The 13,251-nt window shown below is 39.6% G+C and overlaps 1 protein-coding gene across 1 annotated transcript in view; it reads left to right on the top strand.

Moving 5' to 3' along the window:
* Nucleotides 1–298: 298 nt before the first annotated feature.
* Nucleotides 299–13,251, top strand: part of ATP2C1 (ATPase secretory pathway Ca2+ transporting 1) — a 182,909-nt gene continuing 169,956 nt past the window's right edge. Inside the window, exon 1 of the mRNA XM_043474433.1 lies at nucleotides 299–691. Within this exon, the coding sequence (XP_043330368.1) occupies nucleotides 584–691 (108 nt within the window). The 5' untranslated portion in view covers nucleotides 299–583. The remainder of the gene's footprint in view (nucleotides 692–13,251) is intronic.

Genomic DNA, 13,251 nt, shown 5'->3' with positions numbered 1-13,251 from the left:
TTTTTTTTAGAAATCCTCTGAAACAATGCTTCTCAAGGCTGAATGATTCAACACTTTAGAACTGAGATGCTGCTGAGGGTTGTGTGTGTGTGTTCATGCTGATAAGAATTCTGGAAGGAAACAGGAAAAAACCATGTCATGTCCTCTTTAAGAGCTAGAAAAGCTGTCAGAAGAATTAAGATTAAACCTCATGAGAGTCTGTGGGTGTGGAAAGTCACCAGCTACCTAATATTAACATAGCTTGCAACAGAACGCTGTTGCTAGAAATAGGACAGTCACATCACTACCACTAAGCAATTTGCATCCGGCAGACCAGCCCCTGGATTCCTCCTGGCTCCTGCTGCCCTCTGGGTATTGCATTTCTGGAAGCTTTCAGGCGGCCTTGGGACGCGGCTGCCTGCTTTCACCATGAATTCTACCTGAAAGAGGAAGCAGCAAGGAGAAGAACACCTGCTTTGTTTGCAGGAAAGTGGTCAAGCTACAAGCAAATCTCTAGGCATCTGAGGAATTGTGCAGCAGCTTCTAGATTTCATGCGGTTGCTGACAGGGAGGGGCACATAAGGATCTTCGTGCTCTCCTCACCATGGATAATCTGATGCCTCAGTCAAGATTCTCTTATTTCAAAAAATATCCTCTCCATGCAATTAGAAAATATTTATCGATGCTGAGAAACCAAAAAGAGGAAGAACAGGTACCATTTTTTAAATTTTACCTTTAAGGTTAATGGGGGTTTGCTTCTGTGTGTTGCTTTTATGTCAATTGGTGATTTAGTTTCTGCTTATTTACCTGTTTGTAGGCACAAGTCGGCATTTGCTTTCAGCTGTTCAGACTTGGCAGAGGAGCAAACAGGCATGTGGGGGATTTATTTGAACTCGGAACATTTGGATCCCGAGATTAAGCTTCAGTTCTGTAATAAAACCTTGTGCTTTCCTTTTTTCAGACTAGCTAGGCTAAACTACTGAGTTAAAATTGTGTGGATTCCTTGATAATTTTCTAGGGCCTCAAATACAAATTTTAAAACTGTTAATATCTTGACAGACAATAATATCAGGCCCCAGAAATATACTTGGCTTTTTGTACATATTTATGTCTAGATTAATATCACCAGGATTTGCCAAACAAAGAAACATTTTGTAGACTGTAAGTATGATAACCTTAGACAGATCACTAATTGTAAGGATCTTTCAGAGTAATTAGTCACTTTTTTTGGTGGAAGTTAGGGGACAGAGCACTGCTGATTTTAGTCTTTTTAGCCAATTGAAAGTACTTCCAGCAGTAGATTCTAGCAAGTGGGAGTTTAAATATAAAAAAACAAACAAACAAAAAAAACCTGCTAAAATGTTTGATCATTACTTTTTAAAAACCATGCATTCATTTTACTGTTTTGAGATTTATATCATTCTATCCCTTATAATCTATGAAAAGGCATTTCCTAAAACTACTTTTCTGAATCATACCAAACTGTAAGAAGAAATAGCTGTGTTTGATCCACTTGAATCTAGTTTAGGAAAAAAGATGGTAGTGGTAAAGGACAAATGTGTAGCCACATCGAAGACCCAAAAAGTCATAAATTGTGTGTGTATCATGCTAGTAACTAGAACTGCAAAACCTCATGGGAAACAGGAGCAGTGTCCTGTATTTGAACAAGATGCCCTACTTAATAAAACACTTCCAAGAAGAGAAAGCAAAGGTCAGCAGACAGAAAATCCTCTAATGACAGGTTTCCCCAAAAGTCAATGCATAATTCAGAAAAATAAGAATTATTATTACTCTTTGAGGGGAAACTGCTCTTATGCGGTTCCTTTGATGATTTTACAAATGCTGGAAATTCAGACTGTGCTAACTAAAGGGGTTAGGCTGGTCTAGATTATCTTTTATTTAGGCAAGTTGTTGGCATTACAAGGAGATCTCTTGGTTTCCAAGTCTCAGTATATGCTTGCTTTTTAAGTGGAAAGCCAGAGACACAAGTGCTGTTTCTGGGTTGGCCACATTGGCTAAGTCCACACCCACAGCCTTCTTCAGGCCTCATGAAGGGGGGAGGGGAGGGAGAGGAGGCTAAAAGGATGGGGCTGGAACTGTGAAATGTGGATTAGGTAATTGCCCCTCCCTTTTCTCAGTATTTGTCAGTTTTCAGAGATGTGGCTATATTGCTTATACATTTAATTTTTTTAAGTTTATTTTTTAAATGTTACAAAATGCATTTAGAGGACTATTAGAATTTAATAGGATCCTCTGTCTTGGGCTGAGTGGACGGTCCCCTCCCCAGATGACAACCATTTGGGATGACCTGGAATAGCGATGAGCAGTGCGCTGATTTAACTCACTATGTAAACTAATGGAGACAGTAAGAAAAATAACATATTCAGTTCCTTTCTGAGACCAATTAACAGCTCTGCAGCATAAGGCTCACAGAATTAGAGAAATGAGGTCAAAGTCAGTCATGGCTAACTTTGGAAAGCTCATTGGAAAGTTAGAAAGGAGGTTGGTAATATGTATAGTTTTAGAACCTGCATTAGCTATCTCTAATCCTTATATTCCCATAGAATGAATCCTCAATACAAAGGTGAGGGACTTTCAGACTGTAAGAGGCCTTGCCCAAAGGCCACCAGCCAGCAAGTGCTGAAGGCAAATTGGAACTCGGGTCCGCTTGGCTTTGAACTGGATCCATTTTCCCATGCTTGATCTCTTCACGATCTAGCGACAGCAACACAGCTTACACTGGCCTGAGGTGGCTTCATCAACTTGAATCTCTTCTTCCATGTATCCTACAGATGAGGGATCAGAAAATAGAGGATGACTAATAGATAAGAACTTGGGGGATGACCTGGTGCCTGCCTGTCTCTTGAACAGAAAGACTTCTTTCTGAACAAGAAATAAGATCTAAGAGCTAACCTGACATGTCTTGCCTATTTAATGGTAAATTTGCTTAGGAGAAGGAGAGTGATCTTGGGGGCCAGAGGACACGTACAATAACTATAAATAAATATGCTTTTTGGAATTAGACCCTTGAACTAGTGTAATATCATCTTCCAACAAAATTAACACACATAATTTTTTTTGCTGTCTCTCCATATTCTTGTTATCTGAAAAAGCAACCATGTTACCAATGATGTCCTCATACATAAATACGAACACAAATGTTGACCTAGCAAGGACTGACCGTCGCGCTAACAGAAGCTCTGCTTTGTCATCTTGTTTTGTGGAATTCTTTTGATGACTAGGCAAGTTTTTCATATATATTGTGTGTGGAGCATTTTTATAGGTGATGAGGATCAGGTGTAGTATACCCCCTCTGTGATGTTTACAGTCTTAATTAGTAGGAAGAGCTGTTCTCTTTCTATAAGTGTTTATAATATGAGGCAAAAACCATACATTGCTATCATAGCAAGTATTTTGTGGCTCAAGACCTGCCCTGAGTAGTTTGTTTAAAATGAGAAGGATGGTCTTTGGGGGTCAGGGGTTATGCACTGTATCTATACTGTGGTTACAGATTAGAACCGGATTTTGCTTTGAAGGCTGTTCTAAAGTTTCTCTTCAGTGGCTTAGGGAAAGTTTTCCAGTTAAACAGGATCCCTGAAGTCTTATTTCTTGCTTTGTTTCTTAGTAAATATCAACCTCAATAGTGGTTTATTAAATAAATATTTGGACTTAATTTGAACCTTAGAAACTTAGTTCTTCATTTTGGCTCTTATGTCTGCTCTGAATGACAGTATAAAAATTAAGGCATGCCCTCAGATGCCCCCAGAAAGCTATGTTGAGATTTGGAACACTGCATACATAGGGTGTTGTGTTGCTGATGCCGACTTTCCTCTCTGGGTAAAATGATAGAAACTTTACTACAGCCTGGTTTAAGAAATATTAAGAATTTTTAGCTCCTTAAGTAAGTGTATTGTTGTATTTTGATATTATACCAAAGTTATCCATTTTTTAAAAGCCTCTAAAAAAATTCATGAGATGCTATTGGTACTTCAAATGACATCTCAGGGGAAAACTAAAGCCATTTGCCCCTTGTCCTTATGCTTGGGTAGAGAAAAAACTTTAATGCTTTAGAAGCAGGAAGAAAAGATGATCCTTGTAGAATTTAAGGTAGAGGGCAGAGACTCTACCCCATTTCTGCAGAGGAATTTGCATGATTGTATACAAAGCAACACTGATAGCTACATTAAGCAACATTGACAGTTAAATTGCTGTGATAATATGAAGTTGAACCTTAATATTTGGGACTATTAAATATGACATTAAAAGTCGAACTAGTTTATCATGGCAAATTCAACAGTCTCTATCTGAAGGGAGAAATGTAAAAAGAGAGCTGTTTATTCACCAAATAAAAAGTCTCCAATGGTTTTCTTCATGCCTCAGTCTGTTTGGGCTGCTGTAACAAAATATCATACACTTATAAACAGCAGAAGTTTATTTCTCACAGTTCTGGAGGCTGAAAGTACAAGATCCAGGTGCCAGCCAATCTGGTATCTGGTGAGACCTGCTTCCCGCGTTCAGATGCTGACTTCTAGGCTGTGTCCTCACATAGCAGAAAGAGAGGAGGGAGCTTTCCAGCTTCTCTTTTATAAGGTCACTAACACCATTCACGTGGGCTCTTTTCTCATGACCTGTCACCTACCAAAGGCCCCTCTCCTAATGCTATCACACTGGGGTTAGGATTTCAGCATACAGACTTGGGGGACACAAACAAGTGTGTCTGCAGCACTTCATAGCCTGTAAACACCCAAAGACTGGAGTTGATGGCTTGTATGAAGATGAATGTTCTTCCAGTCATGACACACACTCTCATACTCTGTCTCTCTCCCAAACCTGTCTTCTCTGAGAGAATGTACCACCATCCATCCTGCTGCTCAGGCAGAGACCCAGGAGTCATCTCCAGCACTTCCTGCTCCCTCAGTCAATATCTAATTTATCAGCAAATCCTTTCAGTTTTATCCCCACGTATGCCCCCAATTATTCAATCTACTTCTCCCTCTTGCCACCCTAGCCCAGGAGGCCAGCTCCCTTGTCTGAAATATTGCGACAGCCATCTCATTTGTCTCCCTCCAGCCACTGCTTTCCTGTCTAATGGGTTCTCACTGCAGTTAGGGGGTCTTCCAGGGACAAACTGACCTTGAAACTCCCAGCCTCAGCACGCTGCCAGCCCGCATGCGCTCTCCTGCTATATGCCTTCCTTTGTTCTCTGCACCCCAACTCATGTCTCCTTCTCTTCTCTCTGCATCCCTGTCGCGTCCTGGTTAGGCCTTCGTCCCAACTGTCACTCACGATCCTCCCATAGCTAATACCTACTCTTCCTTCAGGTGTTAATTCAATATGAGGTCCCCGAGGGCAGCCTTTTCTGACTATCTTACCTTGTCCCCTCTCCTCAGCATGTATTACTTGGGAGGCACCTTATAACCCTCTGTTGCTGTGCTCATCCCAGTAGCAACTGAGCACCTATTTTGGGGGCCACTTGTATGTATGTCCTGGAGGGCAAATAAAGTGCCTGTTGCATGGAAGGCACTAAGAACTCATTTGTGGAATTGGTTCTCAGGGGCTGGGTGGTGAGGGTGGCAGTGGGGAGGGGTCTAGGCAGATAATGAACGCTATTCTGTGGTGTTTTGAAGGAATCCTGAATGTTAGGCTCCGTGAGGAAGAAATTTAAGGGGTGATTGTTATGTGTATGTACTTGTTCCTTGTGTGTTTCACAAGACACATATAGCCAATTTGTGGAGAAAAGTGGAGGTGGTATTTGGGAGGTCCCAGAGAAAATAACCATAACTAATGAGCAGAACTGTAGGGAGAGTTGGGATACAATAATAAGGATGAACTTTCTAAAAAGTGAGGCAAAACAATGGGCCACCTTTTGTGGAGGGCAGGGTATGTGACTCTCTTTGAGAGATGGTGTAGTGATGGTTTCTGCATCATGAAAGAGAAGATTGAATGATACATGAGGCCCATTTCAGTCCCAATATTCTGATGCAGTGAATAGAAAGATGATTCAGACCCCTTAGGAACAAAGGTGACTTATGCAAAATGCTGGAATCCAGTATTGCCGGGAGAAATATCAATAATCTCAGATATGCAGATGATACTACCCTAATGGCAGAAAGAGAAGAGGAACTAAAGAACCTTTTGATGAAGGTGAAAAGAGGAGAGTGAAAAAGCTGGCCTAAAATTCAACATTTAAAAAACCTAGATCATGGCATCTGGTCCCATCACTTCATGGCAAATAGATGGGAAAAATGGAAACAGTGGCAGACTTTATTCTCTTGGACTCCAAAACCACTGCAGATGGTGACTGCAGCCATGAAGTTAAAAAACCCTTGCTCCTTGGAAGAAAATCTATAACAAACCTAGATAGCATATTAAAAAGCAGGGACCTTTGCCAACAAAGGTCCAAATTGTCCAAGCTATGGTTTTTCCAGTACTTGTGTATGGATGTGAGAGTCGGTCCATAAAGAAGGCTGAGTACTGAAGAATTGATGCTTTCCAACTGTGTTACTGGAGAAGACTCTTGAGAGTCCTTTGGACAGCAAGGAGCTCAAACCAGTCAATCCTAAAGGAAAACAACTCTGAATATTTATTGGAAGGACTAATGCTGAAGCTGAAGCTCCAATACTTTGGCCACCTGATATGGAGAGCCAGCTCATTGGAAAAGATCCTGATGTTGGGAAAGACAGAAGGCAGGAGGAGAAGAGGGCGACAGAGGATGAGATGGTTGGATGGCATCACTGACTCAATGGACATGAGTTTGGGCAGAATCCAGGAGATAGTGGAGGACAGGGAAGCCTGGCGTGCTGCAGTCCATGGGGCTGCAAAGGGTTGGACACAACTGAGCGACTGAACAACAGCAAGGAACAAAGAAGACGCAGGTACACAAGCTAGAGTTCATTTGTTTAACTCAGTGGTAAATACTGCACAGTCTGAGCATGTCACTCTATAATCAAAAGCCGAAGAAAACAGAATCCAACATCTTTGGAGACTCAGATAGCGTGTAATCCTCCATTAAGGAAGAATATATAGCTACATCCAGAAAACACCTCAGGTGAAAAGCTTATGCACCAGTGACTAGCTTTTCTGAGCCTGATCCACCACTGAACTACCTGCACCCATAGTTTTACAGGTTTTGTAACCTCTTCAGTATAAATATAAATAACTAAGTAGAGTTCTGCAGTTGTTGATGAATGGGTACATGGACAAATTTTAGGTTATTGTGTGACATTTTAACCACTTTCCCCTCTTGATATCAAGCCTCTTTTACCTTCCTTTTTTTCTGCATTTAGTGCTGACAATCAGTTGCTTATTATGGTCTCTTTGGAAGGTGATCCCCTCTTCTTGTCCATATTGTCATAGCTGTGAAGTTTTAGACACGCCTGGGAGACACCTGGACCCTGAGTTAACTTCTGAGCTACTTCTAATCTTGTTATCTGCTTCTAAACTTTCCTAATCTACTGTGCTCAGATGTCTTTGAACCACAGGATGAAATGGATAAACACAAAATCCTTTGCCTTTGAAAAAAATCACATTAACTCAAATATGAAACCCTTTTTTTTAAAACTACAATGTAGCTTTTTTATGCAGATTCCTAAATTTGCTATCCTATCCCACTTCTCAGACAGTCTGTAACATTTTATTTGCTAACTTTTGTTCAGAATGGAAGATGACATATTTCCTCACCTTGTACAAATAGTTTCATGCCTTAGTAGAAAAAGAAATGAGCTTCCCACATATGTTGTACTGCTCATAGTGTGCTGTGAAGAGAGCAGGAAAAATGTTGAAATTATCTCTTTCCTGTGCATCCTGAAGGTAGCATATTAGTAAGATTATCTCGAGAAATATAACTTGGATTTTTCATTCAGGAATAAGGAATTTAGGGATGTTCCTGGTGGTCCAGTGGCTAAGATTCCAGGTTTCTACTGCAGGGGGTCCAGGTTCCATGCCTGGTCAAGGAACTAAGATTTCCCTGTGGTACAGCCAAAAAGTTAAAAAAAAATAAAATAATAGGAAATTTAAAATTTTTACTAAATGTCTTATGTGCCAGGCACTTAGCAATATCCTTTATATGTGTTGTCATTTAATCTTCATGATAACCTTATAAAATTGGTGGTATTATCCCCACTTTATGAGTGAGAAAACTGAGGTTTCAAGAGGTGAGGTTAGGGTTAGCATATAGCTTGCCACATAGCTTACACATGATGGCAATAACATTTCAGCTCAGGTTTGCCTGTTTGACTCCACAGTCTGGTTCTCTGCCTCATACTGAGATACCTCCATCAGTAAGGGCCCTTTCTTCCCTTCTTTCCCTTGTCTCTTCCTTTCTTTTCGTCCTTTTCCCCCTGGTGTTTTCTCTCATTAATTGAGAATAAAGGAGTTAAAAATACAACTATTATAAACTACTGTGTAGGAAAGACACATTAAATCCCTTTAGGTAGAGATCTATGTTTTTGAAAGGTTTGAAGGTTAGTCAATTTGGGAAAACTTTTTTTAAGAAAAAGAATACAAAATTATAGTATTAAATTGGATACAAAGTGAAGACTTAGAATGGAACAAGAAACCTCAATGAATTACAGATCTGGGTGACAAATACAAGAAACATCACAAAACCTAAAAAAAATATGCATTTTTGCTAATTCATGGATTCTAAGGTGTTTTGTTCCTACATTTTTGGATTACAGAGTCTTTGATCAGCACTTCATGTGAAAATGATTTTCTAGTATTTTCTAAAGAGATCATCAAAAGAGAATTCAGATACTCCTAGCGTGGCTAATTTATATTTGGTTTTTATTAGAATCTAGAAAAGTCCTAGTGACTAGTTTCTGGCTCTGTTTCTCTTCTACCACCCACACACTTCGGGTGCTGGGTGCCACTGGACACACTTACGTAAAGATTTCAGGTCTTGTGATTTAGGATTATAGGTAGTGGGAATATTCCTAGACGTCCCACCAGGACAGCTAGCAATGACAACCATACACAGACATGACTACAAACCACATTTATATGCTATCTAAATGTCTCCTCATCTCAACTTCCTTTAAACCAGGTTCAGAATTTTGCCCTTGGCTGCTTCAGTGCTATGATAGGAGACATGTGAAGGGAGAAAAGTCAGCAAAAAGAGTGGTCTAAAGTCATTTGGGGAGAAGGCAATGGCACCCCGCTCCAGTACTCTTGCCTGGAAAATCCCATGGACGGAGGAGCCTGGTTGGCTGCAGTCCATGGGGTTGCTAAGAGTCGGACACAACTGAACGTCTTCACTTTGACTTTTCACTTTCATGCTTTGGAGAAGGAAATGGCAACCCACTCCAGTGTTCTTGCCTGGAGAATCCCAGGGATGCGGGAGCCTGGTGGGTTGCCATCTATGGGGTCGCACAGAGTCGGACACAACTGAAACGACTTAGCAGCAGCAGCAAAGTCATTTGCAGTTAAATTATCTTTTGTAAATTTTACCAAACCATGAGACCTAGCATCTCTTTTAGGACCTTAAAAGGTGCATCTGCAAGTGAGGGGTCCTCAAACTTAATTTTTTCCTTGGTTTCCAAGAAAATCCGGCTCTGGAAGGATGGTATAACAAACAGGCAAAAGACAAAAAAGTGTTTTGCTACAATATGCAAGAGTACATACCATAGGGTGGCTACCAAAGTAATGAGTGAGGTCCTGTTCTGAACAGCCTGAGCTCCCAAAACCATTGAATGAGGCAAAGGATATTCTTTCAGTGTATTGGTACTGTAGTAAATAGTACCTTGGAGATGAAGATGTTCTGGTACTGCTCAAACTCAAAGATTTCCTCACCCCCACCCCAATTTATATTCGCAAAAGACATTATTTGTAATGGGGTTATTTGCAAATGCAATAGATCTCAAAACTCCCAAATTGGTCTAATTAATATTAAATATACCATTTGCTATCCTTCCAAGCAGGCCAGTTAATACACATAGAGAAAGAACATGTTATTGTTGTTAAAGATGACTCAGTAGAAAAATTATAGTAAAAAGAAAGCCTTTAAGATTTCATTGAGATGTAATCAAGCTTTTGTAAACTCACTGTTATATGCAATTATAACATAGTTACTCTAATTTATGTCTGGATAAAATCACCTTTATGTTGGGTCTCTTTATTGAATTGTTCTCACTGGTAATGTGTTTGAACACCTAGCTTTCTTGGATATGTTTTCCTTTCAGTGGAAACTCTTGACTCATCCTACTCTTTTTCCTTTGTTTTAAATGAGTAACTGTTCTTATAATTGTGTCCTGTACCATTAGGCTTATTATAATATTTACCACTATACTAGAGTATGGCCTATAAGTACACCTTAAAATAAGTCTATTATCATTTTTTTTTTACTGCTAATATAATATTTGATTTTATCAGGATGATTTTGGTAATCCATTGTGAACAATATTATTAATAGATCATATTACTGAAGTATTTTGGTCTTATATAACAAGTACATAGTTTATAATCAAATTGTTTCAAGTGTTTCATGAGTGTAAAATCCTATTTCACCAAAGCTGAAAAATTACACTTTTGTTCTGTACCCACCATATAATTTCTGTATAATGTACTTAAATTTTTTTTATAACCTCTGAAGTGCTACATAGTTTTTTGTAGCTGTTGTTTTGTTTTTGAGGGATGAAACTATTTCTCTGACGAACACACCATTTCAAGAGTAATGGCATTTTTTATATATGAAGCTTCCCCCGCTTCTTTCATTTAACTGGTGGTCCTAAAGCCTGATATACCTGGTCAAAGAAGCATTGTTCCGGAGGTCTTCAAACCTGAAATAGGAGAACAAAGGCTGACTTCATAGCTGAGAACCCAACCGTAACTCCATACCATTGCACTGCACTTTTGTTTTCTTCGGTGTGAAAGTTCCATCACTATACAGATGTGATGCTCAGTGTTACTGAAGAGGGGAGAATAATCTCTTCATGATCTTAGTGCCCCTTAGTCTTTTAAAATAACTGGTCTTAAGCCAACAGATAACTACTCAAAGTTCAAGGCTGTATATGATTTAAGAATGCTGGAGGAGGTTTGCATATTTCCCTGGTGGTCTAGTGGCTAAGATTTTGAGCTTCTACTGCAGGGGGCTCCGTCTTGATCCCTAGTCGGGGTACTAAGGTCCTGCATGCCACATGGCCAAAAAAAAAAAAAGGAATGCTGGAGGAGGTTTAAAATTTGGATATACATTCTCAGCTGTTCTTTGGAATTGAGGACGTTTTACACAAAAGTTTTATATTTCTTGTATATCAGTGCTTAAACCTGAAGTACTATACTATAGACTGCAGGGCCCTACCCGCATAGTTGCTAATTCAGTGGGTCTGAGGTAGAGCCCAAAATTTGCATTTCTGAAAAGTTCTAAGATGACAAAGACCATAGTTTGAGAACTACTGATACAGATCATTTGATGATATGTATTTCCAAAATCAAGGTTGACAAGGCTTGCTCCACTTTTTCAAGAACAGCACATGTGCCCTTTAGAAGATGGAGAGTCACTGCTAAAGCCAGGGGGATGGTGATGGTGACTTATAGCTTCACAGGTTCCTGTTGAACATTCCCAGCTACAGTTGTCCCAACCCTACTAGTATGATACAATACTTTAATGCAAGAAATCATTAAACAGTGTCTTCGTCTCATTCTTATAAGAATATAACTGAAAACACATTTTATCTATAGTTCTTTTGTAGCTGTTTACTGACTGAACTGATACAGCAACTGACAACTTTGTTAGTTTAAATTGCAGAATATAGAAAAGGTATAATAGTTGTTATGTCCTCCATGCTATCTAAAGTCATTATGAGGTCTTAGCATTTAAAAATACATCTCTCAGTTTTTTCCTTGCCCCTACTCTGGTAAATATGTAAATATAATTATAAACACTAAGAACAAAGAAACATTTTACAAGTTGGAAAGATGAAATTAGTATTCCCTATACTATTTTGAACTGTAGTGTTGGCAAAGACTCTTGAGAGTCCCTTGGACGGCAAGGAGATCCAACCAGTCCATCCTAAAGGAGATCAGTCCTGGGTGTTCATTGGAAGGACTGATGCTGAAGCTGAAACTCCAGTACTTTGGCCACCTCATGAGAAGAGTTGACTCATTGGAAAAGACCCTGATGCTGGGAGGGATTGAGGGCAGGAGGAAAAGGGGACGACAGGGGATGAGATGGCTGGATGGCATCACCGACTCGATGGACATGAGATTGAGTAAACTCCTGGAGTTGGTGATGGACAGGAAGGCCTGGTGTACTGCGATTCATGGGGTCGCAAAGAGTCAGACATGACTGAGCGACTGAACTGAACTGAATACTATTTAGTGCCTCTTGTTTAGATCCTTAGAACACATGCTTAAAATGTATTCTGTTGATTTTCCAATAAAGCATGTTAATGAACATGTCTCAATTACTTATTGAATAACCCCTCTAAAATGCCTATCTGTGATTATTTACTTATAAGATAACATTCTCATTTTAACAGTTATTTTCAACTCTGAGAAAATAAATCCAAGGAATTCTAAAACATCTTCTGCTTGGAGCATGATTTTCCCACTGATGATGTTGTAGGTTAAATAAGAACAAATGAATAAATGTAGACAATGACCAAGAATGTTCTAGAATCAAGTCCCTATTAATTAATGCATTTTTGAATGTCACCAAATGAGCTATGAAAGTGAAAGTGTTAGCCACCCAGTCATGTCCGACTCTTTGCAACCCCATGGACTGTACTCTGCCAGGCTCCTCTGTTCATGGGGATTCTCCAGACAAGAATACTGGAGTGGGTTGCCATGCCCTTCTGCAGGGGATCTTCCCAACCTAGGGATCGAATCTGAGTCTCCTGCATTTCAGGCAGATTCTTTACCTTCTGAGCCACCATGGAAGTGCCTGGTGCAGATATTCTAGACTCAGGAATAATGGGCTTGAAAGATGCCAATAATTGAATGAAACAAAATGATAAACTATAAAAGATAATTCAGTAAAGAGGATACCTTCTTCTGTATTTCTAATGGTCACTGTGGAATTTTTAAGGAAATTGAAGCCAAGATGGATATTTGGCTCCTGGCTTTGACATTAAATAGTGAGAAATTCTTTATATAAGGAGCTTCACCTATGAGTCTCAGCCTTGTCAGCTATAAAAAACAATAGAGCTAGTCAGCTAACATCATAGGGTTGTGAGGATTAAATTTAATTACGTACATGGAAGTGTTATGCCGACTGAAAAACACTAAACAGATGTGTAGTTTTGGTGGCTGTTCAGTGAAAATTGATTCTCATTTTCT

This window comes from Cervus canadensis, chromosome 7 (genome assembly GCF_019320065.1).
Source record: "Cervus canadensis isolate Bull #8, Minnesota chromosome 7, ASM1932006v1, whole genome shotgun sequence".
NCBI classification, from domain to species: Eukaryota; Metazoa; Chordata; class Mammalia; order Artiodactyla; family Cervidae; genus Cervus; species Cervus canadensis.
This window is presented reverse-complemented; position numbering and strand designations above follow the sequence as displayed.